This window comes from Mercenaria mercenaria, chromosome 2 (genome assembly GCF_021730395.1).
Source record: "Mercenaria mercenaria strain notata chromosome 2, MADL_Memer_1, whole genome shotgun sequence".
In the NCBI taxonomy this organism is placed as follows: domain Eukaryota; kingdom Metazoa; phylum Mollusca; class Bivalvia; order Venerida; family Veneridae; genus Mercenaria; species Mercenaria mercenaria.
The window spans coordinates 113,989,261-114,006,498 of record NC_069362.1 but is presented as its reverse complement, the minus strand read 5'-3'; the positions used below and the strand labels follow the sequence as shown (position 1 = coordinate 114,006,498).

General features: G+C 34.4%; 1 protein-coding gene across 1 annotated transcript in view; it reads left to right on the top strand.

Moving 5' to 3' along the window:
* The first annotated feature begins 4,882 nt into the window (after positions 1–4,882).
* Positions 4,883–17,238, top strand: part of LOC123565013 (melanopsin-B-like) — a 29,364-nt gene continuing 17,008 nt past the window's right edge. Inside the window, exon 1 of the mRNA XM_045358997.2 lies at positions 4,883–5,255. Coding sequence (XP_045214932.2) covers positions 5,074–5,255 — 182 coding nt within the window. The 5' untranslated portion in view covers positions 4,883–5,073. The remainder of the gene's footprint in view (positions 5,256–17,238) is intronic.

The following is a 17,238-nucleotide window of genomic DNA, read 5'->3' as shown; positions in this document are numbered from 1 at the left end:
GTAAATTCGGGAGATGTCTGGAGTAAGTAACTACTACAGGTTCCCTCTTCATTTTCTCTTTTTTGAGTTTCTGTGGTGTTAATAGTTTAGCCCTATCTATCTTGTCTACTCTATCTAGCTGATTTTCAATAAACTTTCCGCTGTAACCCCTCCTCCTTAGCTGGCCTCTTAGTTCCTGTCTGTGTTTGGCGTAGTCTGCTTCCGTCGAGCAAATCCTTTTCAATCTTACTCCTAATCCATACGGAATTGCCTTTTTTACGTTTTGAGGGTTATCATATTCAACTTTACTTTCTGTATTAGTAAACACATTCATATAATACGTTTCAAACATAAAGAGAACAGTCATCACAATGTCTTAGAAGTATGGTTAACTTAGACAAAACTTATCTCAGCACTAGACGTCACGTGTTTATGAAAATACCTAAGCTATAATACAAGTTATTTTAATTTTTATTACACAGGAATTTCCTCACTAAATTTACAATTATTTGGTATTAATTTAAAAAAAATCAATTTAACAAAAAGAACATGTTCTGAAAAGATGTTTATCACGCATATATAAGTCTGAGTAGACTCTGAAATAATGGAGTGCTCTACCAGTATTGTTTCATAATATCATTAAAATAGGAGGAAGTGCTTATTTCTTTCCTAGGTTTGTTCGAAAGTGAGTAACTCTTGCAAATGACGTTTTAGATTTTTATGGAAACTATCTTTCTTTGCGAAAATTGCGTAAATATACTAAAATCAAAACAAACTTTCTGCAATATCAAAGCATTACTGACTCATGTACAGAGTTGTTAAACAAAGGAAAATCAAGTTTGTTCCATTGTTCATGTGGCACAGCTCACTGAATCAAGTGATTTTTGCTCTAATCCATCTGTAGTAATTATACATTCTTTTTCCGTTTCCTTGCCCAGAGGTGAAACGTGCAACGGAAATTAAAACTACCTGGATACCGAAATTTTAGCGGAGTTGTCTGCATAGGGCCCACAATATACAAATATATTTCCAGGATATTTATTCGGCCCAGGTATTTTTCTCAAATTGTCAACTTAGGTGCAGCTAACCAAACAAACAGGTCCGTCTCAAACTTTAACTTCATAGTGATTTGTCTAATATTTTTTTCGCATATCCGTATGCATGCTTAATAATGAACGCATTAAAGAACATATAATATATTTGCAAAAGCAACATTTTTTTGCCCTGAAGATGCTTTTGAATGACAAATATTTAAAATAATCTTTTGATCGTTAAACCCAACTCGTTTTGCTTGCAACAGATGCAGTCCTAGCATACAGATAAAAGTACATTGATCAATGGATAAGATAAGGTAAATCTTATTTTCTTCAAGAAAAATAATCTGCGTTTTCTATTGATATTTAAATGTTGATGTGATCAGATATCTGACTTTGTAAAAAGAACGAGAAACCGGGTTTTGCAATGTTTGATAGAATTTATTTTTAACTGTTCGGTGCATTTCGTGTGTATATTTTTCGATAAACATTTTTTGTGTGCAAAATTGCGGATTCACACTTCTTCTGAGTTTATTTCGTATGTAAGGCTTTTATTTGCGGAGACGCTACAGGGTTTTACTTTCATAACAGTTATATTCTAAGGTATCACAAAAACAAGATTACATATTTCTCGACAGTAAGAGCATGTTCTATCAACTACACGCGCAGAAAACTTTTATATTATGTTTCTTTGATGTTCCTTTATAGGAATTAAAATCATGTAACATTTTTGCCAACTTAAAATGATGTATCACTTAAACATATATATTACAATCGCAAAAAATCATGTTTCTTAAAAATAAATATGCACTTCAGCGTCATTCTGATTTAACCGGAAAATGGGTGTGCGAAATATAATGAGACAAATTTTGAGACATACCTGTATATCAAAAATAAATAGTTTATATTTTCAGTCACAGTGCTTACATCTAGGTCAAATCAACAGTGCCCGCAATGATGAAACAGATGTGTTTTTGACTCTGAAGTTTCAGATTTCCCAACATCAGCTTTTCTTATTTTAATTGACGCTTTCTATGTTGACCTGTTTCATGTGCAAATTTAGGTATCAGGCGCTTAATCAATTGCATTTGTGTGTAGTGTTTGGAATCACTGTTTATTTTAGAATTAGATTTAAATCTCAGTTCTGCGCTTTTTCAGAAATTGAAAAAAGATATTTTATTGGGGAAATTGTAAACCGTCAAAACTATGACCCCTCGGTCATGTACTTAAGGAGAGTGACATTTATAAAGGTAATCAAATCAAATGTCTGTTGTCATTCGATCCTCTTGCGAGCGAACGAATTCGCATGTGGCCTAAGAGCCGACATTATTGCTGACTTTTTGAGTGCTTAGGCTAAGAACTAAGAGACACATGTACATCTTAAGAGCAGTCATGGATTAACAAGAGAAAACGTTTTGGGAGGTAATGCCTAAGGGATTTTATTATTTCTATAAAATACTCTCTCGTTCAGGAAGTATATTTTCCGAGCCTTCATTGCTGTTCATATACATGGTTGTTTGATAATTGTAGCTTGAACTAGAAATTATTGCTAAATACAAATGTATAAGCGAGATTTAACTGAGAGACTCAGTGTATTGTTTATGTGATCTTTATCATAATTTTTCATGCACATAAAAAAGATGTATATATTATATCAGGACTATTGCCTTTAATCTTATATGTACCAAACTATCTCCCGCATCATATGACACAATGGCCGGATCTCTTAAACCAAACTTTCATGTCATGAATACTACCCCTTTTTACTTAGTATTTCAAGGTAAACTTTTGATGTTTTTTCGCGTCATCTCTGTTATTACTAAATTGATAAAATAGTTATTCCAAATCATCATTTGTATCACATATGGCAAGCCTCATGAAGAATAGATTTTTATTCCACATTATTACTTACATCATATGACATAAAGTTCATTGTTTTAATAAAACGTATTCCACAATTTATGTCCCGTTCATACTTAGAATTTCTGGTTAATATTTTGGTGCACTTTCACCCTGCCTCTGTTATCACTGAATGGCTCTAATTCAAACATAAAACATTGTTCTACATCATCATCCACATCAGTTGTGAAAAGTTCAATAAGGGTTACGTTGTGTTCTGGGTTAAATAAAGATAAGGAGGGGTCATGGGTGGTCAATATGCATCCGGCAAAGTGCGCCAATTTCAGCACATATCATTTAAAATTATTACCATGTTATTTAATGTAGAAAAGAGCATGCACGGATGATATGTCAACGCCAAGTTTTCTTTGGAAAAATAATAAACGCTGGTCCTCACGGCAAAATCAACGTCATAAGACTCATCCGGCCCAATTATTTTGCATGCACAACAACATGTCTTGCAACATACTTACTTCCAAAGTTGAGTAAATATTGATGTTAAATGTCATCGTTTCGGCAATGACCACAATCATAAATGTGAAATTGAAACGGTTTCAGGCACACTGTATTACTCTAAGAAACAACATCTAATCGGAGGTATGAGGATTTAAAAAGGGGCCACAAATTAAGTATTGCTGTGTACTATTGGTTCAAACGTTAGAAGATAGTAGCGTTCGGTAATAATTTAGGAGATCGGTACATTGCAGTTCAGTGACCATTCCATCAACACAACAGAAACGGTTTGTTTATTCTGGCAAGGTTTATGAAATGCACTTTAATGTTAAGACACATGAGAAGTGCGTAATCATTCCATCAACACAACAGAAACGGTTTGTTTATTCTAGCAAGGTTTATGAAATGTACTTTAATGGTAAGACACATGAACACGTGGGTAAGCATGTATGGTATTTGTATTAATTACTGACCCTGTCATAGTGATGTTGGGCCGCATCGATAGTATTTCCGGGTATTTATGGAACACCCGTTGAATTTTCCTTGAATTTATCATTTCACTAGCTGGTAAAAAAGATTCACACAAGAAACAACGACCTAGAAAGCGTGAATTTATAACAAATGTTAGAAAGGAAATGACGTGAACATTACGTAATGAGATAACGCTGGTTTTCCCGCGCATAACATGAATATTCAATGACGTTGTAAAACATAAAACTATTTTATTTCTGTTTTCAATGAGACAGTCAAGTGTAGGGTTAACAGGACTGTTGTGCCTTTAGGCGATATTGGCATACTATATAAAGCATGTGAAATCGGACTCCGGCTGAATTTCTATACATATTTTATGCGGTTAAGCTTAAATAGATTTTAACAGTAATGCAAAAAAAAAAAAAAAAAAAAAAAAAAAAAACAAAAAAAAAAAAAAAAAAAAAAAAAAAAACAGCTGTCAAGCTGAAAAAAATATGGATGGTATATTTGGTAAAAAGTAATATAATAGATTGTAATCTTGCTTGAATGTTTTCCAAAAGATATCTCTTGTTTTAATTGTTGCCCTTATCTCTTAAAGTACTGAAAAGATTTCCGTGATTTTTGAAATATAGAAGAAAACACTAGTTATATTTTAAACTAAAGTAGGCGGGGTTACACTGTTTGTTGGCGGTTCTTCGTATCATGCAATGGGAAATAAAATCCTAATGTAAAATCAGTTTCAGGGGAAAACTGTATCATCTGAAAAGTGAAAGACGTCGAAAAATGGCCTCTTCCTATATAAAAATAAAGACCTGCTAATTTATAAGCTGAAGTCTACAAAATGAAATATATGGTGACATTCAATGTCGCAGCGATACTGTTATTACATGCGTGTGTATATTTTTTTTGTATCATAGATCATGAATACCTGTATCATTGATACGTGTACCATTTAAAGTGTATTTAGATCTATACATTCCGTTTAAAACGATGTTTCCGAAGCAGTGTTATTATATTGGTTTCTTCCTCTCTGTATCAAAGCAGTATCGGTAACTGCATAGTATAGCTGTAAAAGTTCCCAGGATATTGCAGTGTTCGGGGCTATTTATTTTGCTATTAATTTACTTCATAAATCATGTAGTGCAGCATATGATATGTGATTTAGCGGCAGAGGTGTCATGTTCGAAATCTTTACGGCTATTTTAGAAAATTTAAATGAAAATAATGTTTTTGGATTATGATAAATACAAATGTACTTGCCATGCTTGCAACAAATAATTCTTCGGATATTGAAAGCCAGTTAGAACAACACCAATCTCCTTTGTCACGACCAGTGTGTATCATTCTAGGTTTTGTGCTGATTTTAGCGTTTATCATTGGAACGATAGGCAACATAACAGTTCTAGCATTATTTGTAAGGTAAGCACACTTACAAGTGTTAGCAATTTATGTTATAGACTTACTGATTTATCTGCACTCTAGATGAGAGCCTGGTCGTTTTTAAACGCTAAATGAGAAAATCTAAACCGTATTAATTAAAAGCAAATGTAGGCCCTCTTATGAAATATTCTAATAGCAAGATTTCAATATTGTAGTAATTACTATGGTTAACATCTACGAAAATATTTTAAGCCATCTCGTTGGTCTTTGCTAGTTTTCCATTTCATAGCTATTATCTAAATCTGTGAAAATCTTCTTTTGACTCAGCAGACCTGCTTACAAATAAAATGTTCTGATGACTCTTTACCAAATGGTTCTACCTCCATAATTTGTGAAACTCAGTAGAGCAGTGGAGAAAACCATTTTCGCCACGTTTGTTTAATTAACGAATATTGGTACTGGTACATGTAATATCAAACAATTTCTTGTTACGGTATCAATGCAACATTTTACCTGCATGCAATGGCGGGGTTTTCTCAATGTTTAGAGTTGTTATCACTGTGATGGTTCTAATGTCAATGATATTGTTAAATTGATTGTTACATTTTTAAGTTTATAATTGTTGCAAATGTAATATATTTTCTCTAATATTTTAGTAGAGAAGCGAAACTTGAATTGCAATAGCGTTGTAAAATGTTTAACTATTTTAAGCTGGTGTGCGCATGTGGGCCATTTTAAAAAAATATATATGGCAATTTTGCTTCAGCACCTACAATCACAAAATTTAAAGCCTAAGCATTTTAAATAGTTCTTATTCGTACTCCAATTTCCATGCATTTGTAAATATTAGGGAATTTTTTTCTTTATCAGTAAATATATTTCTCTGTTATAATGATATATTATGTTTTAGAGGAAAACGTATATGAAAACAAGCTTAAAAGTTATTGTGTTGTTTATGATAATCTTAAAAACTACTACACCAATCGACGCACTCCTGCTAGTTTCATCCACTGTTACACCACGCATGCCCACTTTTCAAACAAACAAACATATTTTCAGTCTGTAGGAGAGACTGCTATAAGAAGAGGTGGTCTATTTAGGTCCTTCACAAACTTGAATGCGCAACATACTTAAAACTTGCAATTACAACTTCTGTAACAATTTTATATCTATTAAACGAATCGAATTTATATTACATGTACAATTTTCATGGTGCCAGAAAAAAAACCCACTGGAAATAAAATAGAACATATATTGAAAAAGACAGTAAAACAATGTAACTTTTGTACCCATAAACCCAGAATAGAATGTTCATTCACTAATTAACGAACAAGTAAGCATTCATGAAAGTACGAGGTTAAGAGATGATGATTTATTTATACTTAGATTTTACACTGAAAGTACTATCAAAACTTATGAAATTTTACTTGGTCCCCAAATTTTATCCAGAGTCTTTTTTTTCAGTAGGCCTAATATTTAACTTTTCTTTGATTAAGCACTTCCAACTATTCGCGTAAAGTCTATCTATTTATTATTCTAAATCAGTTATCAGAAGATTTTAAAAATGTCCAGTTCTTTTCAAGCCAGTTTATTGTTCCTGTGTAATTTAGTAATATATCATATTAAAACAGACAAATGTTGTATTTGTAATGATAAAGTGGCTAGTGGGCCGGTAACCGACCCTCTAGACTCGAAACCTATAGGTCTAGTAATCAATTTACATGCACTTTTACTTTTTTACCAATGAAGACAGAAACTAATAAAATGTTATACCGTTGCCGTTACTACTTGTTTTATCATTTTAAATGTATGTAGCTTAATGAAAACAGCATGATCGTTATTTACTTAAGAAGTGAAACAAATCATGAATTTATGAGCACAAGCCAAGTCTAAGGATACTTTTAAGACCTTCAGTCCAAAGAAAACATAAAATAGATAAAAGCCAATATATAGGTTGTCTGGAGACTTTTAGACTACGGGTCTTGAGATCTGATTTTTGGAAGCCTAGCCACTGTCTTATTATTTAAACGATATTTCTCTAATATTATGTTTTAAAAAGTAAAATATCATTTTATAAATCATGAGTGAAGGCATCTTAAAAAGTGGCTTAATAAACAATGTTAGGACAGAAAATTGCTTCAAGGCATTTAGGAGCTAAGAAACAAAAACTATTTGTACTTAAATTTCAGTAGTGACCTTGACCTACAAGCATAGATCATGTACGCGACACATTGTCTCATCATTTGGAACATTTGTCTGCAGTACTAAGATAATCCACCAATGCACATGAAAGTTATGGAGCGGAAACAATTTCACTTGACCTTCAATAGTGCCCTTGACCATTGACCAACAACCATGAGTCATGTGTGCGACACATAGTCTAATCATGGTGAACACTTCTTTGTAGCAATAAAACAATCCTTCAGTGCAATTAAAAGTTATGGAGCAGAAATTAATTTTTACTTAACCTTAAACAGTGACATTTACCTTTAACCGACAAGTACAGATCATGTGTTGAAATATTGTCTCATCATGGGCTACGTTTGTGTATAGCACTAAGATAATCCATCAATACATATGGAAGTTATGGAGCGTTAACAAGTTTTACTTGACCTTTAATAGTGACCTTGACTTTTGACTTACAAACGTCATGTACATTCATAATTTACATATACCCTCTATTCACATACCAAGTTTTATGAATCTAGCTTGAATACTTTTTGAGTAATTGCAGGATCCAGATTTGTGGACGGACAGATGGACGGAGTGCATTTCTATAGTCCCTTCCGGTGTTAAGATATTACATATTTATCTGAACTGTTTACTTAACATATATATTTTCTTTGAAATATGATCACAAAACTTATGCAAAAGTCATGATCAATATTCAAGGGTAAAAACCTTGTGTTCATCCTTATTATTTAGTAGGGGCCATTGTATTGCTTTGCTATACTTTTTTCTCTTGTTTGTGTCTTGCACTCGTTACAACTTTCTCAGTGTAATCAATTTCATTATTTTTGAAATAGTTGTCTCAATATGTGGTTGTTTGATCACGGAAAAATAAGCATAATCTATATTTACAATAACAATACTGATTTATATGCAAGTAAATAAAGAAGTCGCTAACTCAGCTCAGATTTAAAGTGTTGAAACAAAGGTAAGGATATGTGCGCAACACGAATCGGTTAAATTTCCTGAGTGACGTGTTTGTCACTGACTATTTCAATGCAGTGTCTTAATGTATTCATTTTAATCCCCTAACGATGTAAAGTCCCTTACCAGTGGATTGATCGTTGAGGAACTTCGTCTGACCGTTCGTCGCGGACGCACAAAGTGAGATCATGCCATTACTGAAAAAGCTCAAAATATTTCATGAATCTTAATACATGGACAGATGGCAGTATGGAGAATATGTGGTTTACATGGCAACAAATAGTTAAACAAGAAATATCTTTGAAGAAGATGGTCGGCGAAATGTAGTAAGACAAGAACTTAATGAGATTTAATTATCATTTGAATGTGTTATTCTAATCATCTATCTAACATTTTTTAAATAGCAAAACTAAACACCACACTTTAACAATTTAAATGGTTCTCTTTTAATTGTTCGCTAAGGTTTCGTAGGGGTGCAAATTTGTTTCGTTTATCCTACGACGAATAATTACAGCAGTTGTCTGCCCTCGAAGTACTCCCCGTGGCTAGAAATGCAAAGTTTCAGCCGATGTATCCGCTTCTTGAAGGCGTCACGGTACGCTAATTTGGGCACAGTAATAAGGTACTGATGAATGGCAGATCCAAGTGCCTGTCGGGACTGGTATTTCCGCCCAGCAAGGAATGATTTCAATTTCGGAAACAAAAGAAATCACATGGAGCAAGGTCTGGGGAAAAGGGGGGATGAGACAAAACAGTTACTTTTTCTTTCTTCAAAAACGCCGTAACTATTGCGGAGGTATGAGCGGGGGCATTGTCATGTAGAAGACGGACATGTTTAAAACCAGTGGCAGAGCGTCGTTTCAGATAATACTTTTTCAGTTTCTTCAGTACTACGTCTTTGTAGTACTTTCCGGTGATGCTTTTGCCCTTTTTCACCGGCACTTTTATTGCGACTCCTACACCAGAGATGAAGATTGCATACAAAACCTTCTTTGCACTCAAAGAACGTTTGGCAATTATTGGGCGTTTGCTGTGTTTAGTGGCCCAGATCGTATTGCTAACCTTTCTGACGGGCTCAAAATAATGGACCAGGTTTCATCACCTGTGACGACATTGGCAAACTGCTTTTTGTCATATTTTGGAAACATTTGAAGCAGCTTTTTGGCCACTTTAACCCGTTGCCTCTTTTGCTCATAAGTCAACAGATGTGGCACCCATCTAGCAGAAATCTTTCTGACTTTCAAATGCTTCTTCAAAATAAGGTGAACCTTTGATAGTGATATGCCTACCTTTCGTGCAATATCACGTACTGTAAATCTGGCATCTCCTTCAATGATTTCCTTTATTTTGGAAACGATTTCTTTACGAGTTTCAGATTTTGGCCTATCTGATTTCGGTGCATTTTTGATGGACTCTACACCAGACTCAAATTTCTTTTTCCACCGCCGAACTGTGTCATAAGACACACAAGAAGGTCCATAAGCAGTGGAAAGTTCAGTCATCAGCTGCTTCAAAGAACAACCAAGTTCTGAGCGAGCTTTGATGTAAGCCCGTATTTCATCTTTCTTGTCGACGCTTCTACCAACCATTTTTACTACAGTGGTCAATGATTGCGTGTATTCAAATGGCAAATTTTATGTCTTACACTTAGTCTAAAATGTACATTTATACACCGTTGTGTAGGTATTGAATAACCCTATACAGGTAGGTATTGGTTTTTATCGTGCCCCACGTGGATATCGAGCTAGATGACAATAAGCAATTCATATCGAACACTCCTCGTATGTTTTTTGTTTGAACGGGTCTTTATTATATTTATTTAACTTACTTATTATTTTTAGATACATCAATATTCTTCTAAATATACTGAGCGAAACGTAGCTTTGAAACTATAAACAGCGTCGATCATTAAGGACAAACGCTTCGTCTGTCATTTCACTCAACATTGCACAATCAGCAGAGTGAAAAAAATATAGGCACCATTGTCCAACCAGGCAGAGTGTTGCATCAATCTTTCATTTTGATAAATTATCTATAATGCGTTATCAAGTAGTCTGATTTGCAAACTTCAGTAACGTCGCATGTGTCAGCCCAGGTCACGAATTTGTTCTTAGACGGCATTCGCCGAAAAATATGACAAAACGTGGCATAAAGAGAACATGCATAAAAAATACTTTTTAAGTAAACATTACACATGAATAGTTGACTATATGGAGAATATGTATGTCTTTTTATTTATGCGGTTTCTATGGCAACATTGTTTAACAAGAAGGTCATGATGACCCTATATCGCCCGCCTGTTAAAGTTGGCCTAGGAATCATTAATATAATCATTCTGATCTAGTTTCAAGAAGATAGGGTTATAAATGTGGCCTCAAGAGTGTTAACAAGCTTTTCCTTTGATTTGACCGGGTGACCTAGTTTTTTTTTACCCGCCTGACCCAGTTTCGAACTTGGCCTAGAGATCATCAAGATAAACATTCGGTGCAAGTTTGTATTATATCAAAATAGAAAATTTTGCCCATTTCAGGGGCAGTAACTCTAGAACAACCAATGATGGAATCTTGCCGGTTTCCGAAAGGAACCGAGATCTGATTGTGACTTAAATTGTATGTAAGTCTGGTTAAAGTTGAATGTAAAATGTCACTTCTATCGTGTTCACACGGTAAAAATTAACAAATTTTGGCTCTTTCAGGGGTCAATCAGGGGCCGTAATTCCGGAACCTATGATTTGATCTGATGGATTCATCATGTCTACTAAGATCTATTGTTGTTTAAGATATTTTGCAAGTTGTTATCAAACCAAACCATAAATGAAGTCTCTATCTGGCTGTAAAAGCCCAAATAGCAAATTCTGGCCCTTAAAGGGTTATAACTCTGGAACCCATGATGGGATCTGGCCAGTTTTCAACACAAACCGAGATATTATGCCAATACAAGTTGTTTGCACGTTTGACTATTTAAAAAGCGATTGCAAAATGTGGTCTCTATCGTGTTCACAAGAAATTGCTGACGGAAAACGACAAACGAACGACGGACGACTGACGAAGGGCGATCACAAACGTAGTGAGAAGGTATGCTTGGTGAGCTAAAAAGTAGAACAAAGTTGTATGCTTTGGTAGTTTGTAGCAGTACCAGAGTTTTTTCATGAAATTTGCTAAACAGAGCACAATGTAGAATACATAGAGAATATTTCTTTGTTTCACTTTGAGCTTGCGATATATTTCACTGAGTGAACACCATATGCATATCATAAATTATATTGCTCATGAATGAAGTATATTTCAATCTTACATGTAAAACAACAAATTTAATTTTCTTATTTTATGACTTTCAATAGTTTCAACTTTGTCTGTGCAAAATCGTATGCATTGCGTCATGTTTATGTTAAAAAAATGGTCTGATAACTTTTATTTCGCTGATATAATTCAATTCTTCACCGAAACACATGAAATGTATTCAGATAAGTTTATTTTCTCCATTTTCCGTCCTTTCTTCTGTCTGTCTGTACTTTTGGCATCACAAAGGTGGATCCTGTCATAAGTTTAAAAATGCAAGACATTTTTCTTGGATAGAAAGCAATATGTAGAATATACAGATCATCTTATTTTTCCCTTCATCTGTCCGCTCTTTGCTATCTATCAGTCCATCCGTCAGTCACAAAAGAAAGATTTTGTAAATTTAAAAAAGAAAAATGACAAGAATTTTATTATGCAGGTACTTATATTTTCAATATATATTAGAATGGCTTCTATAGCAGCAAATATTAGAAATGACCTTTACGATAGGCAATTTTATTTCTTGGCGAGAGTCTTATTTTGTTTGTTTCGTCCGAGATATCTTTAATTTGGTAATGTTTTTGAGTATATCTTATTCGTGTTCGCTTCCTTGCTTACACTGCGGTTGGGTAAAGGTTGAAGGGGAATGCCTTCTTGGCGTGACTTTTCCGCTTGGATGTATAAACGAACATAAATAGCCTTGATTTTAAGATTCCCAAGTAGGAATTACTTGGGTTTTTTTTTACTTTATGATTAGAAGTGAAATCTTGAAAATTATCAGAGAGATTTCTCTATATCACTCACAGTGCCAAATTTCTTCTTTTTTTTTCCATATAAAATAACCTCCAATGCCTTCGCTAGCCTTTCTGTACTTTCCGTTCTTTGATCTGAAGCCAATCCTCCTAATGTTTTAACTTCAAATCTCAAATCCACATGTAATATTACTGTTTACGCATAAACATGTTTTAAAGAAACTTTGCGTGACTTTCTTAATACTAAAACTTACTTCTCATCCTATTCTATGAATTTCATTGCCGGTTTCTTTTTATTAAAATCACGATATGATTATTAAGGTTAGTAAAGATGCTATTTTAAGACAATAAGAAAATAATTGAGACCATATCTTGCACGTCTTTTAAGAAATTCTTCCAATATTATTTACGGATATAAATTCACATTGACATAATGGAAGAATATCAAGCTATTTCTAAATGTATCTTATCAGAATTGCTATCTTTTTCTGAAGGACTCCGTGTCTATGTAAACAGTATCATAAATATTGACAATATTGTCCTTTTTTTGAAAATTAACTCTACTTATTTGAATAGCGATATTATGATAAAGACCAGAACAAAAAGACAGTGTTTCGACATCATATGGTTGGAAATAGGTTATATATCAAGACAATATCTGGAATTAACAGAATATTGGAAAAAATCGGGAGAAAACATTCGAAGTTTTACAGGAACCAAGCTTAAAGCGAGTAAAAGCAGAGTAATTCTTTCATATTCTGGTCTTGTTTTTACATGATTGTGATCTTTTGTATTAACTTCTTGTTCCACGGAATCTTTGCGTGACAAAATATAGCTAATTGATGTAAAAAGTTTCTTACAAAAGATATGTAGCAACAGGCATTTAATTTGTTTGAAATAATATCAAATACGCGATTAACTCTTGGACTGCCAGTGGGAAATTGTTGTGGCCTAACCAGTCAGTATACCTAATATTGCCAAAGGGTTGCTTTTGTGGTCCGAAACCAGCTTGATTTAGGGATTGATTAAAACTGTTTGAATTACCATTTTTTGGTCGTAACTATTAAAAGCTGTTATTTTGTATATTTTTTTTTCTACTGAGATGTCGCTTACATATTTCGCGCAGAAAGTGTCAATTTCTTCAATTGTATATTTCTTTATCTTTGCTATATTGCCATAAAAATACAAATAATAACAATGTTTTCGGAATACTGGACCCTCGTAAACTGTTTGCGTAATATAAAATTTAATAATGGTTTGTGTTCGTAAATTGTAGGAATTACTTATGTTAATGGGACGCGCGTCCCAGTTGAAGCTTATGATCTCACAACTGGTCAGGTGGTCTTTGCAAACACGTTAACAAATAATTTACACATGTATTAACGATTCCATTTGCTCAGTTCCATTTGCTCAGTCGAAAAGCACTTGTCTTATTTAAATGTTGGATGTGACATAACTGACACCCTTACTTTTTGCCGACCCAGCAAACGCATGGAACTATAAAACCCCTATTATTTTGTTCAAAATAATGACAGTAATTATATTAAGATGATCTATTATTACATTACAGTTTTATTTTGATATCCATGCAAGTAATGCCTCGAATGCTTTAGACGGTCGGTAGAATTGCGTCACCATTTTATTAATTTAGTTCTTCTGCATATTCATCACAGAACGGAAGCTGATAAAAAGATGCTGCATAATCTTATGTATGAAGAAGTGTTATTTTGTGGCGTAATGAATATTCAGATAAGGAATGCAAACTCTCACGGGACAAGATATAGCTTTTCAAATCTTATATGTACTTTTGTAAACTGTAAACCGGACGCTGCAAACGTAATTACACTGACAAAATTAATTCCTTTTCGCACATGCAATTTGCCATGCCATAGCAACGACTTATATTCTTATTATATGTGTTCAACCGAATGAAAATGGAGCTTTTATCTTGAAAGTCTGTAATATTTGACATTTGTGCCGCTTGAGAATGCTATAATTGTCCATATTTCAATTAGAACGAACCACGCAACCGAAATATGTAACTTTGAATTTCGTAGTTTGACACTAGCCTATTCAAGTAAAGCTAAAATCACACTTACGGATATGTCCGTGCGTTTAGGTACGGTGCCGATGGGATTGGTCGGGTGGGGTGGGGGTTGGACACCGGACACGGATAAGTAAGGAGCAGTGCGTCTTAGTACGGGAAAAATTGTGAGAAACAGGGAACAAAAAATATAGGACGCGAATATGTACTACGTTGAACTACGTTTTACTGCGCCTGAATAAGTTTCAACAAAGTTGGACTAAAGCCACGGATGGCTCAAAATTTTAGCTATCCCCGCCGTATGTATGACTGGGGTATAACAAAAGTTTCAGTTTTTTAACTGTTCCTCAAAATGATCAGTGAGTTTAAATAGTTCAAGCACATATGATGTTTCGTGCAGAAATCAGATGAAGGGTACCCTTGTAATTATTTTATTAACTGATATTTGTTTTGAAAATGCATAGATAGATATTACTAACTTTAAAATAAAATGTTTGAAGTTGCACGAAAAAGTAAAGATCAGCTTATCTTTATATTTGAAGCAAAGATACGATTGCGCACCCTGTTATGTATTACAATATTCCGCTTATAAATTAGTCCCGATATTTTATTTAGGTACTAAAGAGAACGACACGGTAGGTGTCGAAAAACTCGCTCATCAGCCAGTTCGTTTCGACCAACCTGAGATACGCCGTTAACGTGAGTGGCTAGAAAATACTACGCTTTGCAAAATTGGTTAGTTTGGAAGTTTCCGCCGCAGTCAAAACTCTGATCCATAAATAGATAATATGACATTTTGACACTTCGCCACGCCTATCGTGTAATCGGTAATGCAACATGTATTTAACGCTGAAATCGAACACACATAGTAGCCAAACTAATCTTTGAAATACTGACATTTTCGCATCTATAAAATGTCACAGTATGTTAAATAGATCTGCCCTGCGTACAGGTGTTCATCGTAGACGGCTAGACGGAGCTTCAAAGAAATGTGAAATCTACTGAAAACCCTCCGAATATACGAGAAAAACGATGTTTTGAGAAAGTTAACTCCATTTTTGTTGTTGGTTTTTTTCCGTCAAAAGGTCTAGTAGATTAATGTATAGTCCCACACAAGCGCATGACTAGTCAGCATATTAACAGGAATGTTTATATGCTGAAATATTATTACATTTGATTGTCAGCTCCTCGACAAGACCGTGGGAAAATGGGGGTAAATACAAGATTTTGAGGGGGTGTAAAGCATTTATTTTTAATTTAAACGAACAACTTCACATAAAACAATGGTAATATTCTGGACATGTACATGAAAAAAATGTTTCTTTTAATATGACGTCTTACGATCAAACATGGTCGAGGCCGATAGGATATGAAAAAGCCGGCGCTCCATTTGTATACGGACGATTCCAATGGGTAAAAGGGGCGGTTACAAATTTTGAAACTTGACAGTGTTTTATAGTGTTTCTTAAGAAGTTTTAAATGTATCTCTTAACTTTAAATATATATTATACAATTTAGTAAAGTATTATATAAAGCATTATAACATTGCATACAAGTTTATTGTGTTTATATTTCTTTACTCAATCAAAGATTGAGCTGTTGCCCCCATGCCAGTTTTGTATATTACATCTACTCCATTTTCCCACGGTGTGTTAAGTCAAGATGCAGTGATGATTATGTTTTGAGCGACAGTAAACAATTATTTTATGTTTTATCATTTGAGCCGTGCCATTAGAAAACCAACATAGTGGCTTTGCGACCAGCATGGATCCAGACCAGCCTGCGCATCCGCGCAGTCTGGTCAGGATCCATGCTGTTCGCTAACAGTTTCTCCAATTCCAATAGGCTTTAAAAGCGAACAGCATGGAGCCTGACCAGACTGCGCGGATGCGTAGGCTGGTTTGGATCCATGCTGGTCGCAAAGCCACTATGTTGGTTTTCCCATGGCACGGCTCATTTATATGTTTCAAGCCTTAAAACAGATTTAACTCAGACATATTACTTTAGTTATGTAAAGGCATGTCTAGACTCCGCGCACGTTACTTTCAGTCGCTTGTCACTGTACTTTGGCGTTACGGGTAAACTATTTTTAGATCATGCTACTTCGATTGCGACTGCATGAAACTTCCCAAACTCTTCCCAATTTTGACAAGGGTAGTATTTTCTCTGCTTCTTTCCTTTAACTGATTATAAGTATGTAGTATTTTCTTACTCAATCCGAATCACAAAAGAAAAAAACGTCATTTTTCATATGAACGAAATCTTCGCCGTGTTTACATTCGTTGACTGCGTAAAATGAAAATGATTAATACTAACCTCGGTAAACTCACTGTTTATCTGTTGTTCACTGTATTTTGTATTTTAGGTGACGCATTCTAAAGAAAAAAGTTGTAGCAATCCCCTAAACAAATTGTCTTCTGAGACGTTATTCTGCAAGTGCAATGTGAATCGACAGGCAGGCCTTCCAAAATTAATTACTTGTCTCCCGGTATTGTTGAAGAATGCAAGGTCGCTGGAAATTTCGCAGACATACTACTAATCAAAGCGCTGTTTGAATACAACAGCCGAAAGTAATAAATGCATAGGGTCAAAAGCTGAGAAATCTTATTTTCGCTTGGGTCGAATAAGAGCAAAAAAATGATTGTGCAATTTTCAGAATGACGTCTAAAAGAAAATTAAAGAATTGCATGAGTTCCGAAAATGAGTTTCTTTCGGTCAGTCAAAAGACCAAAATTGATTTCATAATGGGCGAGTTTTCCTTTAATGACCCATTTTCACCTTTGTATGTGTAAGGA